Source organism: Hemiscyllium ocellatum (genome assembly GCF_020745735.1).
Source record: "Hemiscyllium ocellatum isolate sHemOce1 chromosome 40 unlocalized genomic scaffold, sHemOce1.pat.X.cur. SUPER_40_unloc_8, whole genome shotgun sequence".
NCBI classification, from domain to species: domain Eukaryota; kingdom Metazoa; phylum Chordata; class Chondrichthyes; order Orectolobiformes; family Hemiscylliidae; genus Hemiscyllium; species Hemiscyllium ocellatum.
Window position 1 is genome coordinate 307114 of NW_026867536.1, and position 15193 is coordinate 322306.

At 53.8% G+C, this 15193-nt stretch overlaps 1 protein-coding gene across 2 annotated transcripts in view; it reads right to left on the minus strand.

Moving 5' to 3' along the window:
• Window positions 1–1126: 1126 nt before the first annotated feature.
• The window catches only part of LOC132808854 (signaling lymphocytic activation molecule-like), a 32438-nt gene continuing 18371 nt past the window's right edge, over window positions 1127–15193 (minus strand). Inside the window, exons 2-6 of one of the 2 annotated variants that reach the window (XM_060822290.1) lie at window positions 14858–15193; window positions 13686–13964; window positions 11050–11187; window positions 7460–7527; window positions 1127–1549 (exon numbers count right to left, since the gene is read on the minus strand). The exon at window positions 14858–15193 is cut by the window's right edge and continues 3 nt beyond it. In XM_060822290.1, the coding sequence (XP_060678273.1) occupies window positions 1418–1549; window positions 7460–7527; window positions 11050–11187; window positions 13686–13964; window positions 14858–15193 (953 nt within the window). In that variant the 3' untranslated portion in view covers window positions 1127–1417. The remainder of the gene's footprint in view (window positions 1550–7459; window positions 7528–11049; window positions 11188–13685; window positions 13965–14857) is intronic. The other variant, XM_060822291.1, reaches the window with a different exon arrangement.

The following is a 15193-nucleotide window of genomic DNA, read 5'->3' on the forward strand; positions in this document are numbered from 1 at the left end:
AGTACTGACCCTCCGACAGTGCGTCACTCTCTCAGCACTGACCCTCCGGCAGTGTGTGAGAGTGAGTCTGTGTGTGAGTGTGTAAGTATATCGATGTTCCTGTGTATACGAGTGTGGCTGTGTGCGTATATGAGTCGGGGGACAGCAAGTGGGGGGAGAGAGAGGGGCAGTGGGATTAGTTTGGGGATTGATACAGGGATACGGGGAGAGAGCGGGGCAGTGGGATTAGTTTGGGGATTGATACAGGGATACAGGGAGAGTGGGGGGCAGTGGGATTAGTTTGGGGATTGATACAGGGATACGGGGAGAGTGGGGGGCAGTGGGATTAGTTTGGGGATTGATACAGGGATACAGGGAGAGAGCGGGGCAGTGGGATTAGTTTGGGGATTGATACAGGAATATGGGGAGGGAGCGGGGCAGTGGGATTAGTTTGGGGATTGATACAGGAATATGGGGAGAGAGTGGGGCAGTGGGATTAGTTTGGGGATTGATACAGGGATACGGGGAGAGAGCGGGGCAGTGGGATTAGTTTGGGGATTGATACAGGAATATGGGGAGAGAGCGGGGCAGTGGGATTAGTTTGGGGATTGATACAGGAATATGGGGAGAGAGCGGGGCAGTGGGATTAGTTTGGGGATTGATACAGGAATATGGGGAGAGAGCGGGGCAGTGGGATTAGTTTGGGGATTGATACAGGGATACGGGGAGAGAGGGGGGCAGTGGGATTAGTTTGGGGATTGATACAGGGATACAGGGAGAGCGGGGCAGTGGGATTAGTTTGGGGATTGATACAGGGATACAGGGAGAGAGCGGGGCAGTGGGATTAGTTTGGGGATTGATACAGGGATACAGGGAGAGCGGGGCAGTGGGATTAGTTTGGGGATTGATACTGGGATACGGCGAGAGTGCGGGGCAGTGGGATTAGTTTGGGGATTGATACAGGGATACAGGGAGAGAGCGGGGCAGTGGGATTAGTTTGGGGATTGATACTGGGATACGGCGAGAGTGCGGGGCAGTGGGATTAGTTTGGGGATTGATACAGGGATACGGGGAGAGAGCGGGGCAGTGGGATTAGTTTGGGGTTTGAAATACAGCTGCAATCCCATGAATACAATTTCAGGACAACATTAATCACCGTATTTTATTTCAATCCTTTCCCCCCCCACCACCCTCCTTTCCCTCCCCGTCAAATTGGGGGTGCTGTGCAGAACTGTATCCGGAGTGTTGTAGCAGATTCCCTGTTTGAGTTGTAGGCGGATCCGTCCCGTCAGCATTCCAGGTTCCCCCTGGGGAGGTTCCCGTCGGGTTTCGGAAGGAGGGTGGGTCACACAGTCGCTGAGTGCCTTGCCATTGACCTTCACCCAACCGTCAGCCCCCCGCTCCTCTCCTGCGTTACCCGCCTCCTCCCATCTGCCCGCTACACCTCGGTCTCGATTGCGCGGGTCGGGGAGGGAGCAGAGACCTGGATTTCGCAGTATTCCGTTGTCACGCCGTCGAGGGAAGCGGGAGAGTCCGGGGGGACCGTAGGTTCGGACCGATGAGTCACCACCTGAAGGTTCAGGAAGAATCGAAATGAGGGTTTTGAAGAGAAAAAGCAAGTCAGCTCGGACACAACAGAGGAGAGAGTTGGACACAATAATCTCCAGTGTTCAATCAAGGACATCGGGTAAACGTTGATAGAGGGAGTTACAGACTGGAATCTAATCGAGGGGTTTAGGGTGGGTTATATACAGAATAACAGACACCCCGGGAGGGAGTTACAGACTGGAATCTAATCGAGGAGTTCAGGGTGGGTTATATACAGAATAACAGATACCCTGGGAGGGAGTTACAGACTGGAATCTAATCGAGGGGTTCAGGGTGGGTTATATACAGAATAACAGATACCCTGGGAGGGAGTTACAGATTGGAATCTAATCGAGGGGTTCAGGGTGGGTTATATACAGAATAACAGACACCCCGGGAGTGAGTTACAGATTGGAATCTAATCGAGGGTTTCAGGGTGGGTTATATACAGAATAACAGATACCCCGGGTGTGAGTTACAGACTGGAATCTAATCGAGGGGTTCAGGGTGGGTTATATACAGAATAACAGATACCCTGGGAGGGAGTTACAGACTGGAATCTAATCGAGGGGTTCGGGTGGGTTATATACAGAATAACAGATACCCCGGAAGTGAGTTACAGACTGGAATCTAATCGAGGGGTTCAGGGTGGGTTATATACAGAATAACAGATACCCCAGGAGTGAGTTACAGACTGGAATCTAATCGCGGGGTTCAGGGTGGGTTATATACAGAATAACAGATACCCCGGGAGTGAGTTATAGACTGGAATCTAATCGAGGGGTTCAGGGTCGGTTATATACAGAATAACAGACACCCCGGGAGTGAGTTATAGACTGGAATCTAATCGAGGGGTTCAGGGTCGGTTATATACAGAATAACAGATACCCCGGGAGTGAGTTACAGATCGGAATCTAATCGAGGGGTTCAGGGTGCGTTATATACAGAATAACAGATACCCCGGGAGTGAGTTACAGACTGGAGTCTAATTGAGGGGTTCAGGGTGGGTTATATACAGAATAACAGATACACTGGAGTGTGTTATAGACTGGAATCTAATCGAGGGGATCAGGGTGGGTTATATACAGAATAACAGATACCCTGGGAGAGAGTTACAGACTGGAATCTAATCGAGGGGTTCAGGGTGGGTTATATGTGGAATAACAGATACCCCGGGAGAGAGTTACAGACTGGAATCTAACCGAGGGGTTCAGGGTGGGTTATATACAGAATAACAGATACCCCGGGAGTGAGTTACAGACTGGAATCTAACCGAGGGGTTCAGGGTGGGTTATATACAGAATAACAGATACCCCAGGAGTGAGTTACAGACTGGAATCTAATCGAGGGGTTCAGGGTGGGTTATATACAGAATAACAGATACCCTGGGAGTGAGTTACAGACTGGAATCTAATCGAGGGGTTCGGGGTGGTTTATATACAGAATAACAGATACCCCGGGAGGGAGTTACAGACTGGAATCTAATCGAGGGGTTCAGGGTGGGTTATATACAGAATAACAGACACCCCGGGAGGGAGTTACAGACTGGAATCTAATCGAGGGGATCGGGCAGCACTGACAATCGTTCTGAAAATCACATTTCCGCGGAATGGAGCGGATCGGGAGGGAGTATTCTCCGACAATAAAGGACACCACAACAGCGAGAAGTGCTGAGTTCTGAAGTGATGTGTGCGCAAGGTGAAGGACTACAATGTCAGAAGGTGTCTGTGAATCCGAACTCAAATTGTCAGTGACCCCGTCTGGAATGCTCCCTGTGCGGTACCAGGCCATTCGGCCCGCACTGCCCCTCCCACGCTGTGGTACTCATGGCTAACCCTCCTGTTGTGAACCCAGTTTGGCAGTGTGGCCTGGGTGACCCAGCCTCACCTGCACACCTCCCATCACTGGGAGGAAACAGGACCAGCACCTGAGACAAGGTGCCTCGGTGCAGACGGTCGCACGAGGGTGAGACCGAACCCAGGGCCCTGGCGCTGGGAGGCAGCAGTGCCAGTTTGCGAATGGACTTCGGGGACAGTATTGCTGCATCCATACCCGGTCTGGCCTACACATCAGTCCAGACCAACAGCAATGTGGGTGATCCTTAACTTCACCCGCCCACGGTGGGCAATTAGGGATCGTGCATGAAAGGGTGGATTGGCCATGCTAAATTACCCATAGTGCTCAGGGATGTGTAGGTTAGGGTGGATTTGCCATGCCAAATTATCCCATAGTGTTCAGGGATGTGTAGGTTAGGGTGGATTGGCCATGCTAAATTAACACATAGTGTTCAGGGATGTGTAGGTTAGGGTGGAATTGCCATGCCAAATTATCCCATAGTGTTCAGGGATGTGTAGGTTAGTGTGGATTGGCCATGCTAAATTACCCATAGTGTTCAGGAATGTGTAGGTTAGGGTGGATTGGCCATGCTAAATTACCCCATAGTGCTCAGGGATGTGTAGGTTAGGGTGGATTTGCCATGCCAAATTATCCCATAGTGTTCAGGGATGTGCAGGTTAGGGTGGATTGGCCATGCTAAATTACCCACAGTGTTCAGGGATGTGTAGGTTAGGGTGGATTGGCCATGCTAAATTACCCATAGTGTTCAGGGATGTGTAGGTTAGGGTGGATTGGCCATGCCGAATTACCCATAATGTTCAGGGATGTGCGGGTTAGGGTGGATTGGCCATGCTAAGTTACCCATAGTGCACTGGGATGTGTAGGTTAGGGTGGATTGGCCATGCTACATTACCCCATAGTGCTCGGGGGTGTGTAGGTTAGGTGCATTAACCAGGGGTAAATGCAGAGTAATGGAGAGCGGGTTCCGGCGGGATGCTCTTCACCGGATCGGTGCGGACGTGTTGGGCCGAAGGGCCTGTTCTCACACTGTGTGGCAGGATTCTGTGATTGTGCTCTCTCACTTTAAGAGAGATGTCCCTTGAAGAAACCGCGGTGTTATCTAATCTCGTGGGCAGTGAGACGGGTCAATTTCAAGGAGGGGCGATTTTTTTTTCCCTCAGAGAGTGATGGGAACATGCTGGCCGGGGGTGATGGGGGCGTGTATAATCGGGGCGTTTATGGGGTTGTAAGATAAATAGATGAACGTGCGAGGGATGGGGACATAGAGCAGGCAGAGGGGGTTGGTTTAATGTGGGCCATAGGGCCTGTTCCTGAGCTGTGTGTTCGATGTGTGGTTTGGTGAAAGAGATGCATGACAGGAGGCATTAATTCCCCAACAAGGCGTTTGTTGTTGGTGGTGGTGGTAGTGCAGCGATGGTACTCCTTACGATCGCTGTTTGTTTCTGTCGGCTCTCCCTGACCGTGTTTCTGGTGGCCGGTTAAGGATGTCCTGGGTTGGACCAGGCCCCCTTCGAAATGTGTGTAGACCCCCAACTTTCTCTCATTTTAAAGCCAGATGTGAGACCCCATCGCGGGCTGAAAGGCCCATTCCTGTGCTGAGCTGTTTGATGATCTAATTCTCATGACACTAAAGTCGGTGGAGTGTTGGCTGTTACAGGTTGCAGGGGGGTACCTTGGATAAACTGCAGGGATTGGGCTGAGAGGTGGCAGATGGAGTTTAACACAGCTAACTGTGAGGTGATGCACTTTGGGAAGAATAACAGGAAGTCAGGGTACTGGGTCAATGGAAAGATTCTTGGTCGTGTCGATGTGCAGAGGGATCTTGGAGTCCATGGACATAGATCCCTGAACGTTGCCACCCAGGGGGATAGTGCTGTTAAGAAGGTATACGGTGTGTTAGGTTTCATTGGGAGAGGGATTGAGTTCCAGAGCTGCAATATCATGCTGCAACTATACTAAACGCTGGTGCGGCCACACTTGGAATATTGTGTACAGGTCTGGTCGCTATATTCGGGAAGGATGTGGAAACATTGGAAAAGGTGCAGAGGAGATTTCCCAGGATGTTGCCTGGTCTGGAGGGAAGGTCTTATGAGGAAAGGCTGAGGGACTTGGGGATGTTCTCATCGGCAAGAAGATGGATTTGATAGAGACATACAAGATGGTCAGAGGGTTAGACAGGGTAGGCAGTGACCGTCTTTTTCCTAGAATGATGATGTCAGCGTGTACGAGGGGGACATAACTGAGGGACGATAGATTTCAGACAGATGTCAGAGGCAGGTTCTTTTCTCAGAGAGTGGGAAGGGTGAGGAGTGTCCTACCTGCTAATGTAGTCAACTCAGTCACATTAGGGAGAGTTAAACAATCCCTAGATAAGCCCATGGGTGATGATGGGATAGTGTAGGGGGATGGGCTGGGAATAGGTCACAGGTCGGCGCAACATCAAGGGCCTGTTCTGGGCTGGATTGTCCTATGTTCTCTGTTCCACACTGGGACGGGAACTGAGATCCCTTGCAGCCAGTGGTGTGGTTGGTTCAGACGGTCAGAAGGGGTTCGATCAGGTCCCAGACGATGAGCACATACTGGGCCTGAGCGTTCTGTACTGAGGTGGAGACAGAGAGAGAACTGACCAAGCAGGAACAGACGGAAGGGCTTTATCCCAACAGGAGCCAGTGACTCGTGGGATACGGGAGGGATCCGTGTGCTGGGATTCCCGAGCTGGGATTCCCGAGCTCTACGTTCGATGAGGAAGCTGAGTGTGACGTCTCCGAATGTGTGGAAGCTGGGCGGGAGGGGGAGCTGTGAGGAGGGGGGAGGTGTGAGGGGGGAGGACGCTGGGATGTGCCGGTGTGATTGGAACAGGCCGGGTGGGTGGGCAGGTGGCCTGGCCCAGGCACCGCGGCCGAATGTGAGGGGATCCACTCCGGGAGCAAACACAGGAAGGCAGGCTGTGACCGGAATAGTTTGGGGAAGTGGGAGATCCAAAGGGGGGGGTCCCCTGGTACACCAGGGGCTGAGGGTGAGCGCTGCAGGGGCCGCAGGCAGTGACGAAGGGGAAATGGTACTTTGGCCTCCTGGGCGAGAGGATTGGATGACAGGAGCAGGGACGTCTGGCTGCAGTTGGACAGTGGGGGTCTTGGGGAGAGCACCCCGGTGTACTGTGTGTGCAGTTTGGTGGGGGGGGAGGGGGTCTCCGTATCTGAGGAAGGATGTGCTGGAGATGGAGGGAGAGCCGCGATGGTTTCCCGGAGTGATTCCTGGGATGGACGGACTGAGAGACGGGATCGTTTAGGATTAGATTCACTGGGGCTTTCGAAGACCAGGGTGGGGGGGTAGGGGTGTAGATCTCATAAAAATCCCAACAGGACTCAACACAGGAAGTTTGTTCCTGGGGAACCCAGAACGATGGCGGGGAATCGGTGCGGACGTGCAAATGGTGGGCGGCACGGTGGCACAGTGGTTAGCACTGCTGCCTCACAGCGCCTGTAGACCCGGGTTCAATTCCCGACTCAGGCGACTGACTGTGTGGAGTTTGCACGTTCTCCCCGTGTCAGCGTGGGTTTCCTCCGGGTGATCCGGTTTCCTCCCACAGTCACAAAGATGTGCGGGTCAGGTGAACTGGCCAAGCTAAATTGCCCGTAGTGTTAGGTAAGGGGTAAATGTAGGGGTATGGGTGGGTTGCGCTTCGGCGGGTCGGTGTGGACTTGTTGGGCCGAAGGGCCTGTTTCCACACTGTAAGTCTAATCTAATCTAATCACAGGCTCAGGGTACAGGGTCGGCCATTTTGGACTGAGATGGGGAGATGTTTCTTCATCCAGGGAGAGGGGGAAGCCGACGGAATTCTCCATCCCAGACAGGAGGTGAGGCCCAAGTATGGACTGCAGCAGGTCAAGGAGGGAGCTCACCCCCACCTTCTCAAGGTGCAGGGGGGCAACTAGGGATGGGGCATACTGGGCCCAGCCGGTGAGACCCAGAACAGCTGAAACTAAGACCGCATTGCCTTGCACACGATCACACACAGGGTCACTCCCACACTCACCTGTGGACTGGGACCTTTGCTCTCTGTGAACCGTCCTGCCAAACTCTTGCTTGGACTGTTCACCGACTCTGTCGGATCAAAGGGGAACGATCAGATTTTAACCGGATTCCTGTCTGTGTCCACTTACCCATCCTCTGTGACCTCGACGCAGCTACCTCTCTGTCTCTATCTCCAACTCCAACTCTCTCTGTCTCTCAGTCCCTTTCTCTTTCTCTGTCTCTACATCTCTCTCTCTCTCCTTCTCACTTTCCTTCTGTCTGTCTCCCACTCTTTCTCTCACTCATTCTCTCTGTTTCTCTGTCTTTCTCTCTCCCTTTATCTCTCTCTGTCTCTCTCTCCTCCTCCTCTCTCTCTCCCTCTCTGTATTTCTGTCTGTCTCTGTCTCTCTCCCTCTCCCTGTCTCTCTTTCTCTCTCCTCTTTGCCTCCCTCTCTGTCTCTCAGTTTCTCTCTCTCTCTCTCTCTCTGTATCTCTCCCCATCGCTATCTCTCCCTCACTACCTCTCCCTTCCTTTTTCTCTCCATCTCTCTCTGTCCATCTCTCTCTCTTTGCCTCTCTCTATCACTCTCTCTGCCTCTGTCTTTCTCTCTATCTCTCCCTCCCTCACTCCCTCCATCTCCCTCTCTCTATCACTCTCTCTCGCTCTCTCTAGATCTCTCTCTCTCTCTCTCTCTCTCCCTCTCCATCTCTGTCTCTGTTTTTCTCTCTATCTCTCTCTCTCCCTCTCCATCTCTGGCTTTCTATCTTTCTCTCTGTATCTCTCCCTCCCTCTCTCCATCTCTGTCTGTCTCTCTCTCTCTCTCACTCACTCACTCTCTGTCCCTCTCTCTCTCCGTCTCTTTGTCTCTCTCTCTCTCTGTCCCTATCTCTCTCTCTCTCTACTAATCTCTGTCTCTCTCACTCTCTGGATCTCTCCGTCCCTCCCTGTCTCTCTCCATCTCTGTCTCTCTGTCCCTCTCTCTTTCTATATATATGTATCTCTCCCTTCCTCTCTCCCTCTATCTCCATCTCTCTCTCCATCTCTGTCTCTGCCTCTCTCTGTATCTCGCTCTCTAGTGTAAAGGAATAGGAGGATGTGTTGCTGGAGGGGACTTGCCAACGGGACAGGGCAGATCTCCATGAAGACATGGCATTGTCCTCACCTGATGCCCATCTGGTGTTTGAGTGGATGGCAATCCCAACAGTTCACTCTTTCTGAACTGTCTCCCAAATTGTCATTCTGAAAAACAATTGTGAGGGAATACTCCCCACTTGCCCCTGGGTGGGGGCAGCTCCAACAACACTCAAGAAGCTCGACCCACATCCAGGGACAAAGCAGTCCCCACCTGCTCGCGGGATTGGCCCCCCACCCACAAACACCCCCTCCCTCCCCCCCCACCGACGCTCAGTAGCAGCGATGGTGTGGACCATCTACAAGGTGCCCTGCAGAAATCCCCCAAAGCCCCTCAGGCAGCACCTTCCAAACCCCACGGCCACTTCCATCCCGAAGGACAAGGGGCAGCAGGTACATGGGAACACCAGCCCCCTGCAAGTTCCCCGTCTAATTCTCTCAGAAAGGGAGATAGAGAATGTGAGAGACAGGTCAAGAGTAAAAGAAAACAGAGATAAACGATGAGTGAGAGGCAGAGGTGATGGAGAGAGTGCAAGAGGGGAGGGACAGAGAGAGGGACAGAGAGAGGGACAGAGAGAGGGACAGAGAGAGGAGGGCAGTGAGATGGAGACGGAGACAGAGAAAGGCAAAGGGTCATAGAGATGTACAGCACGGAAACAGGCCCTTCGGCCCAACCCGTCCATGCTGACCAGATATCCCAACCCAATCTAGTCCCACCTGCCAGCACCCGGCCCATATCCCCCCAAACCCTTCCTATTCATATACCCATCCAGATGCCTCTTAAATGCTGTAATTGTACCAGCCCCCACCACTTCCTCTGGCAGCTCATTCCATACACGTACCACCCTCTGGGGGAAAACGTTGCCCCTTAGGTCCCTTTTATATCTTTCCCCTCTCACCCTAAACCTATGTCCCTCTAGTTCTGGACTCCCCCACCCCAGGGAAAAGACTTTGTCTATTTATCCTATCCATGTCCCTCATGATTTTATAAACCTCTATAAGGTCACCCCTCAGCCTCCGACGCTCCAGGGAAAACAGCCCCAGCCTGATCAGCCTCTCCCTGTAGCTCAGACCCTCCAACCCTGGCAACATCCTTGTCAATCTTTTCTGAACCCTTTCAAGTTTCACAACATCTTCCCGATAGGAAGGAGACCAGAATTGCACCCAATATTCCAACAGTGGCCTAACCAATGTCCTGTCCAGCCGCAACATGACCTCCCAACTCCTGTACTCAATACTCTGACCAATAAAGGAAAGCATACCAAACGCTGCCTTCACTATCCTATCTACCTGCGACTCCACTTTCAAGGAGCTATGAACCTGCACTCCAAGGTCTCTTTGTTCAGCAACACTCCCTAGGACCTTCCCATTAAGTGGATAAGTCCTGCTAAGATTTGCTTTCCCAAAGTGCAGGGAGAGAGTGAGAGATGGAGACAGTTTGACACAGACAGCTTAATATGAAAAAAAACCGACAATGACAGACAGAGTGAGAGAGAGAGAGAGAGAAAGAGAGAGGAAATCTGACAGAAGGCAAGAGAGAGGTGGAGATTGGAAGAGTGAGGAAAAGGGAGAGCGAGAGAGAGCAAGAAAAGAACAGAAAGACTAACAACAGGGTGTGTGAGAGATGGAGAGAGTGAGGGAGAGGGAGGGTAAGAGACAGTGAGAGGGAGACAGGGAAATGCAGACAGTGGGCTATCGAGAGAGTGAGGGAAAGGGAGAGAGAGAGAGAGACAGAGGAGGAGAGGGAAAGACTGATAGTGGGTGACAGAGTGAGAGAAAGGGGGAGAGAGAGAGAGAGTGAGAGACTGAGAGGGAGAAAAGGAAAGACTGACAATGTACGATCGAGGGAGTGAGGGAAAGGGAGAGAGACAGACAGATAGACAGACAGACGGAGAGACTGAGAGGGACAGAGGGAAAGACTAACCGTGGGCGATGGAGTGAGAGAAAGGGGGAGAGAGAGAGACAGCGACAGAGAGAGAGGGAGAGTGAGAGGGAGAGAGGGAAAGACTGACAGTGGGCGATGGAGGGAGTGAGAGAAAAGGGGAGAGAGAGAGGGAGAGAGAGTAAGAGTGAGAAAGGGAAAGACTGACAGTGGGTGATAGAGGGAGTGAGAGAAAGGGAGAGAGAGAGAGAGGGAGGGAGAGGGAGAGACAGAGTGAGAGTGAGAAAGGGAAAGACTGACAGTGGGCGATGGAGGGAGTGAGAGAAAAGGGGAGAGAGAGAGAGGGAGAGAGAGTAAGAGTGAGAAAGGGAAAGACTGACAGTGGGCGATAGAGGGAGTGAGAGAAAGGGAGAGGGAAAGAGAGAGAGAGAGGGAAATGGAAGGTCAGGGAGTGGAGGAGAGAGAGAGGGATTGAAAGGGAAAGATGGAGAGGTGGAGAGTGTGAGAGTGAGAAGCTGTAGGAGAGAGAGAGAGTGATTGAGTTGGGCAGGCTGCTGGTGGTTGGTGTAATGACATGAAGGATCCCTTCGTCCCTCACCGGCCACTCTGTTCAGCCAGTTCCCACTCCTGCTCCGGTGTGTCCAGTAGACAATCCCAGCAGCTAACAAGAGGAAGAAAATCCCTCCACAGCTCAAAACCGAGATGGGAAACGGCGCTGAGCTCAACGTGGCAGTCTCTGAAAGACAAGAGCGAGAGAAATGCAGAGAGAGAGAGAGAGAGAGAGAAATAACATCACTGTCTCTCACACACACACAGAAATCTGGGCAGGAACGTGATTGAATGTTTGTTATGGCTTTACTAAAACCCCAGTTCGCCCACACGTGGGATACCGGGTGGGATTCAGGTCCCCTGCACCATCAGGACGATGGGATCTAACTGGAACAGGGGGAGGTGGGGTATGGGCAGGAGTTATAGAGTCATAGAGATGTACAGCACGGAAACAGACCCTTCGGCCCAACCCGACCGTGCCGACCAGATATCCCAACCCAATCTAGTCCCACCTGCCAGCACCCGGCCCATATCCCCCCAAACCCTTCCTATTCATATACCCATCCAGATGCCTCTTAAATGCTGTCATTGTACCAGCCCCCACCACTTCCTCTGGCAGCTCATTCCATACACGTACCACCCTCTGGGGGAAAAAGTTGCCCCTTAGGTCCCTTTTATATCTTTCCCCTCTCACCCTAAACCTATGCCCCTCTAGTTCTGGGCTCCCCCACCCCAGGGGAAAGGACTTTGTCTATTTACCCTATCCATGCCCCTCATGATTTTATAAACCTCTATAAGGTCGACTCACCTGAATGAACTCTGACCTCCCAATGTGGACTCTCCCAAAATGCCTGCTCACTCCCAATCCTCCCGGTTAAAAATATAAACACCGAATAAACACCGGGGTTGCTACTCCAGGAAAACAGCTCCAGCACTGAAAATAATCCTCAGCTCGCACAGCCAGGATTCTCTCCCTGTTCACCATTCGTCCCAGGTGGATAGGATAGTGAAGGCAGCGTTTGGTATGCTTTCCTTTATTGGTCAGAGTATTGAGTACAGGAGTTGGGAGGTCATGTTGCGGCTGTACAGGACATTGGTTAGGCCACTGTTGGAATATTGCGGGCAATTCTGGTCTCCTTCCTATCGGAAAGATGTTGTGAAACGTGAAAGGGTTCAGAAAAGATTTACAAGGATGTTGCCAGGGTTGGAGGGTCTGAGCTACAGGGAGAGGCTGAACAGGCTGGGGCTGTTTTCCCTGGAGCGTCGGAGGCTGAGGGGTGACCTTATAGAGGTTTATAAAATCATGAGGGGCATGGATAGGGTAAATAGACAAAGTCTTATCCCCTGGGGTGGGGGAGCCCAGAACTAGAGGGGCATAGGTTTAGGGTGAGAGGGGAAAGATTTAAAAGAGACCTAAGGGGTAACATTTTCCCCCAGAGGGTGGTACGTGTGTGGAATGAGCTGCCAGAGGAAGTGGTGGAGGCTGGTACAATTACAGCATTTAAGAGGCATCTGGATGGGTTTATGAATAGGAAGGGTTCAGAGTTTATGGAGATAGGGAGGGGGTGTAGGGGCTGGAGGGGTTTACGAGATAGCGATGGGGTTTAGGGCTGGAGAGGGTTACAGAAACAGGGAGGGGGTGTTGGGGCTGGAGGGGGTTACAGAGATAGGGAGGGAGTGTAGGGGCTTGAGGGGGTTACAGAGGTAGGGAGGGAGTGTAGGGTCTGGAGGAGAGTTACAGAGATAGGGAGGGGAGTGTAGGGGCTGGCCGGGGGTTACAGAGATAGGGAGGGGGGTGTAGGGGCTGGACGGGGTTACAGAGATAGGGAGGGGGTGTAGGGGCTGGAGGGTGTTACAGAGATAGGGAGGGGGTGTAGGGGCTGGCCGGGGGTTACAGAGATAGGGAGGGGGGTGTAGGGGCTGGACGGGGTTACAGAGATAGGGAGGGGGTGTAGGGGCTGTAGGGGATTACAGAGATAGGGAGGGGGTGTAGGGGCTGGAGGGGGTTACAGAGATAGGGAGGGGGTGTAGGGGCTGGAGGGGGTTACAGCGATAGGGAGGGGGTGTAGGGGCTGGAGAAGGGTTACAGCGATAGGGAGGGGGTGTAGGGGCTGGAGAAGGGTTACAGCGATAGGGCGAATTAATTTGCTGTTGTAGCTGCTGCGTGTTCGTGGTGAGTCCTGTTGTGTTTCTGGTCAATGGTAACACCCCCCCAGTTGACGGTGGGGGGAGTCAGTGACGGTCACACCATCGAATGTGAAAGGGCGGCGGTGAGATTGTGACTGATTGGAGATGGTTATTGCCTGGCTTCTGTGTGGATATTGTCCAGACCTTGCTGCGTTTGGAGGCAGACTGTTTCAGGGTGTGTGGGGCTGTAGACGCTGAGGAACGCTCTCCCCTCTCCCTCTCTCTCGTACAATGAATTCTCACCTTTGCTCAGATTCCAGAGGGAGGGGGGACACTGGGTTCCTCAGGGAGGGTCGGAACGGTCCTCCAGACCGGGAATGGTGTGGAAGGGGGTGGAGGAGAGGGAGCGGAGGAATAAACATTGGGAGCTCCTAAATCCGACTCCGGACCCACCCGTCACAGGGAATGGGAGGGGTCGGTTTGGGTTGTGACTGGATTGGACGGCGGTGCCAGCTGCCGGAAGTCACCAGCGCCTGTTCCTCCCGGGTCTGTTTGTACCTGGATATTTGGCCACGCAAGCCTTCGTCAGGTTGAAGGTGTCGTTCCGGCTGCTGACGGGGTTCCAGGCCACGCACACCAGGGCGGACAGGCTCGTGCTCCCGTTCAGAGAGAGCTGCAGCCGCTGCTGCCGACCCAGCACGGACTCCTGCTGTGCCCCGTCTCGCCAGCTGTACTGCACCGCGCTCCCTCCCTCTGCCGAGCAGCTGAAGGTGGCGACACAGCTCTGGTTGGTGGAGCTGACGTTGACGATGGAGATCACGGTCCGTCTGATTGGCTCTGAGGGTGGGAGGGAACAACAGAAACGGCCATGCCATCCAATCAGTGCCGACCCTCCGACAGTGCGGCACTCCCTCAGTACTGACCCTCCGACAGTGCGGCACTCCCTCAGTACTGACCCTCCGACAGTGCGGCACTCCCTCAGTACTGACCCTCCGACAGTGCGGCACTCCCTCAGTACTGACCCTCCGACAGTGCGACTCCCTCAGTACTGACCCTCCGACAGTGCGGCACACCCTCAATACTGACCCTCCCACAGTGCGGCGCTCCCTCAGTACTGACCCTCCGACAGTGCGGCACTCCCTCAGCACTGACCCTCCGACAGTGCGGCGCTCCCTCAGTACTGACCCTCCGACAGTGCGGCACTCCCTCAGCACTGACCCTCTGACAGTGCGGCACTCCCTCAGTACTACCCTCCGACAGTGTGGCTCCCTCAGTACTGACCCTGCGACAATGCGGCTCCCTCAGTACTGACCCTCCGACAGTGCGGCACTCCCTCAGCACTGACCCTCCGACAGTGCGGCACTCCCTCAGCACTGACCCTCCGACAGTGCGGCGCTCCCTCAGTACTGACCCTCCGACAGTGCGGCACTCCCTCACTACTGACCCTCCGACAGTGCGGCCCTCCCTCAGCACTGACCCTCCGACAGTGCGGCACTCCCTCAGCACTGACCCTCCGACAGTGCGGCACTCCCTCAGCACTGACCCTCTGACAGTGCTGTGCTATTTACACCATGTGAGGTGCCTCCCGGTGACGTCCCCACACCGGCGCTCCAGCCTTCGCAGCCCTTCTGTGGCGGGTGTGGTCAGAGATCCTGCCCCTCGCGCCTCACCGCTCTCCCGCTTCTGTTCGCCCCTGACGCCCGTAATGCCGGGGGATGCCGTGAACTCACCGAAGACGCGGAGATTAACGGAGTCTGTTGGCTCCCAAGGCCCGACGCTGAGGGTCACCGCGTATTCGCCCCTGTCCTCCCAGGTCAAGTTCCCAATCTCCAGGCTGGCGTCCGCCCAGATCCGACTCCTTCCCGCGTACGGTGTGGCCTCGTGGACCCTCGAGGCGTTGGTCTGCAGCGTGATCTCCGCAATCTTCACCGGAACCGCGCCCCGGTGACGCCAGACGACAGTGCCGCTGGTTGGCACTGGCTCCATCCTGACCGCCAGCCGCACGCTCCCTCCCAGCGTCACGTTCTGTTGTTTCTGCTCGATCGTCACGTTCACCATCTCCTCAC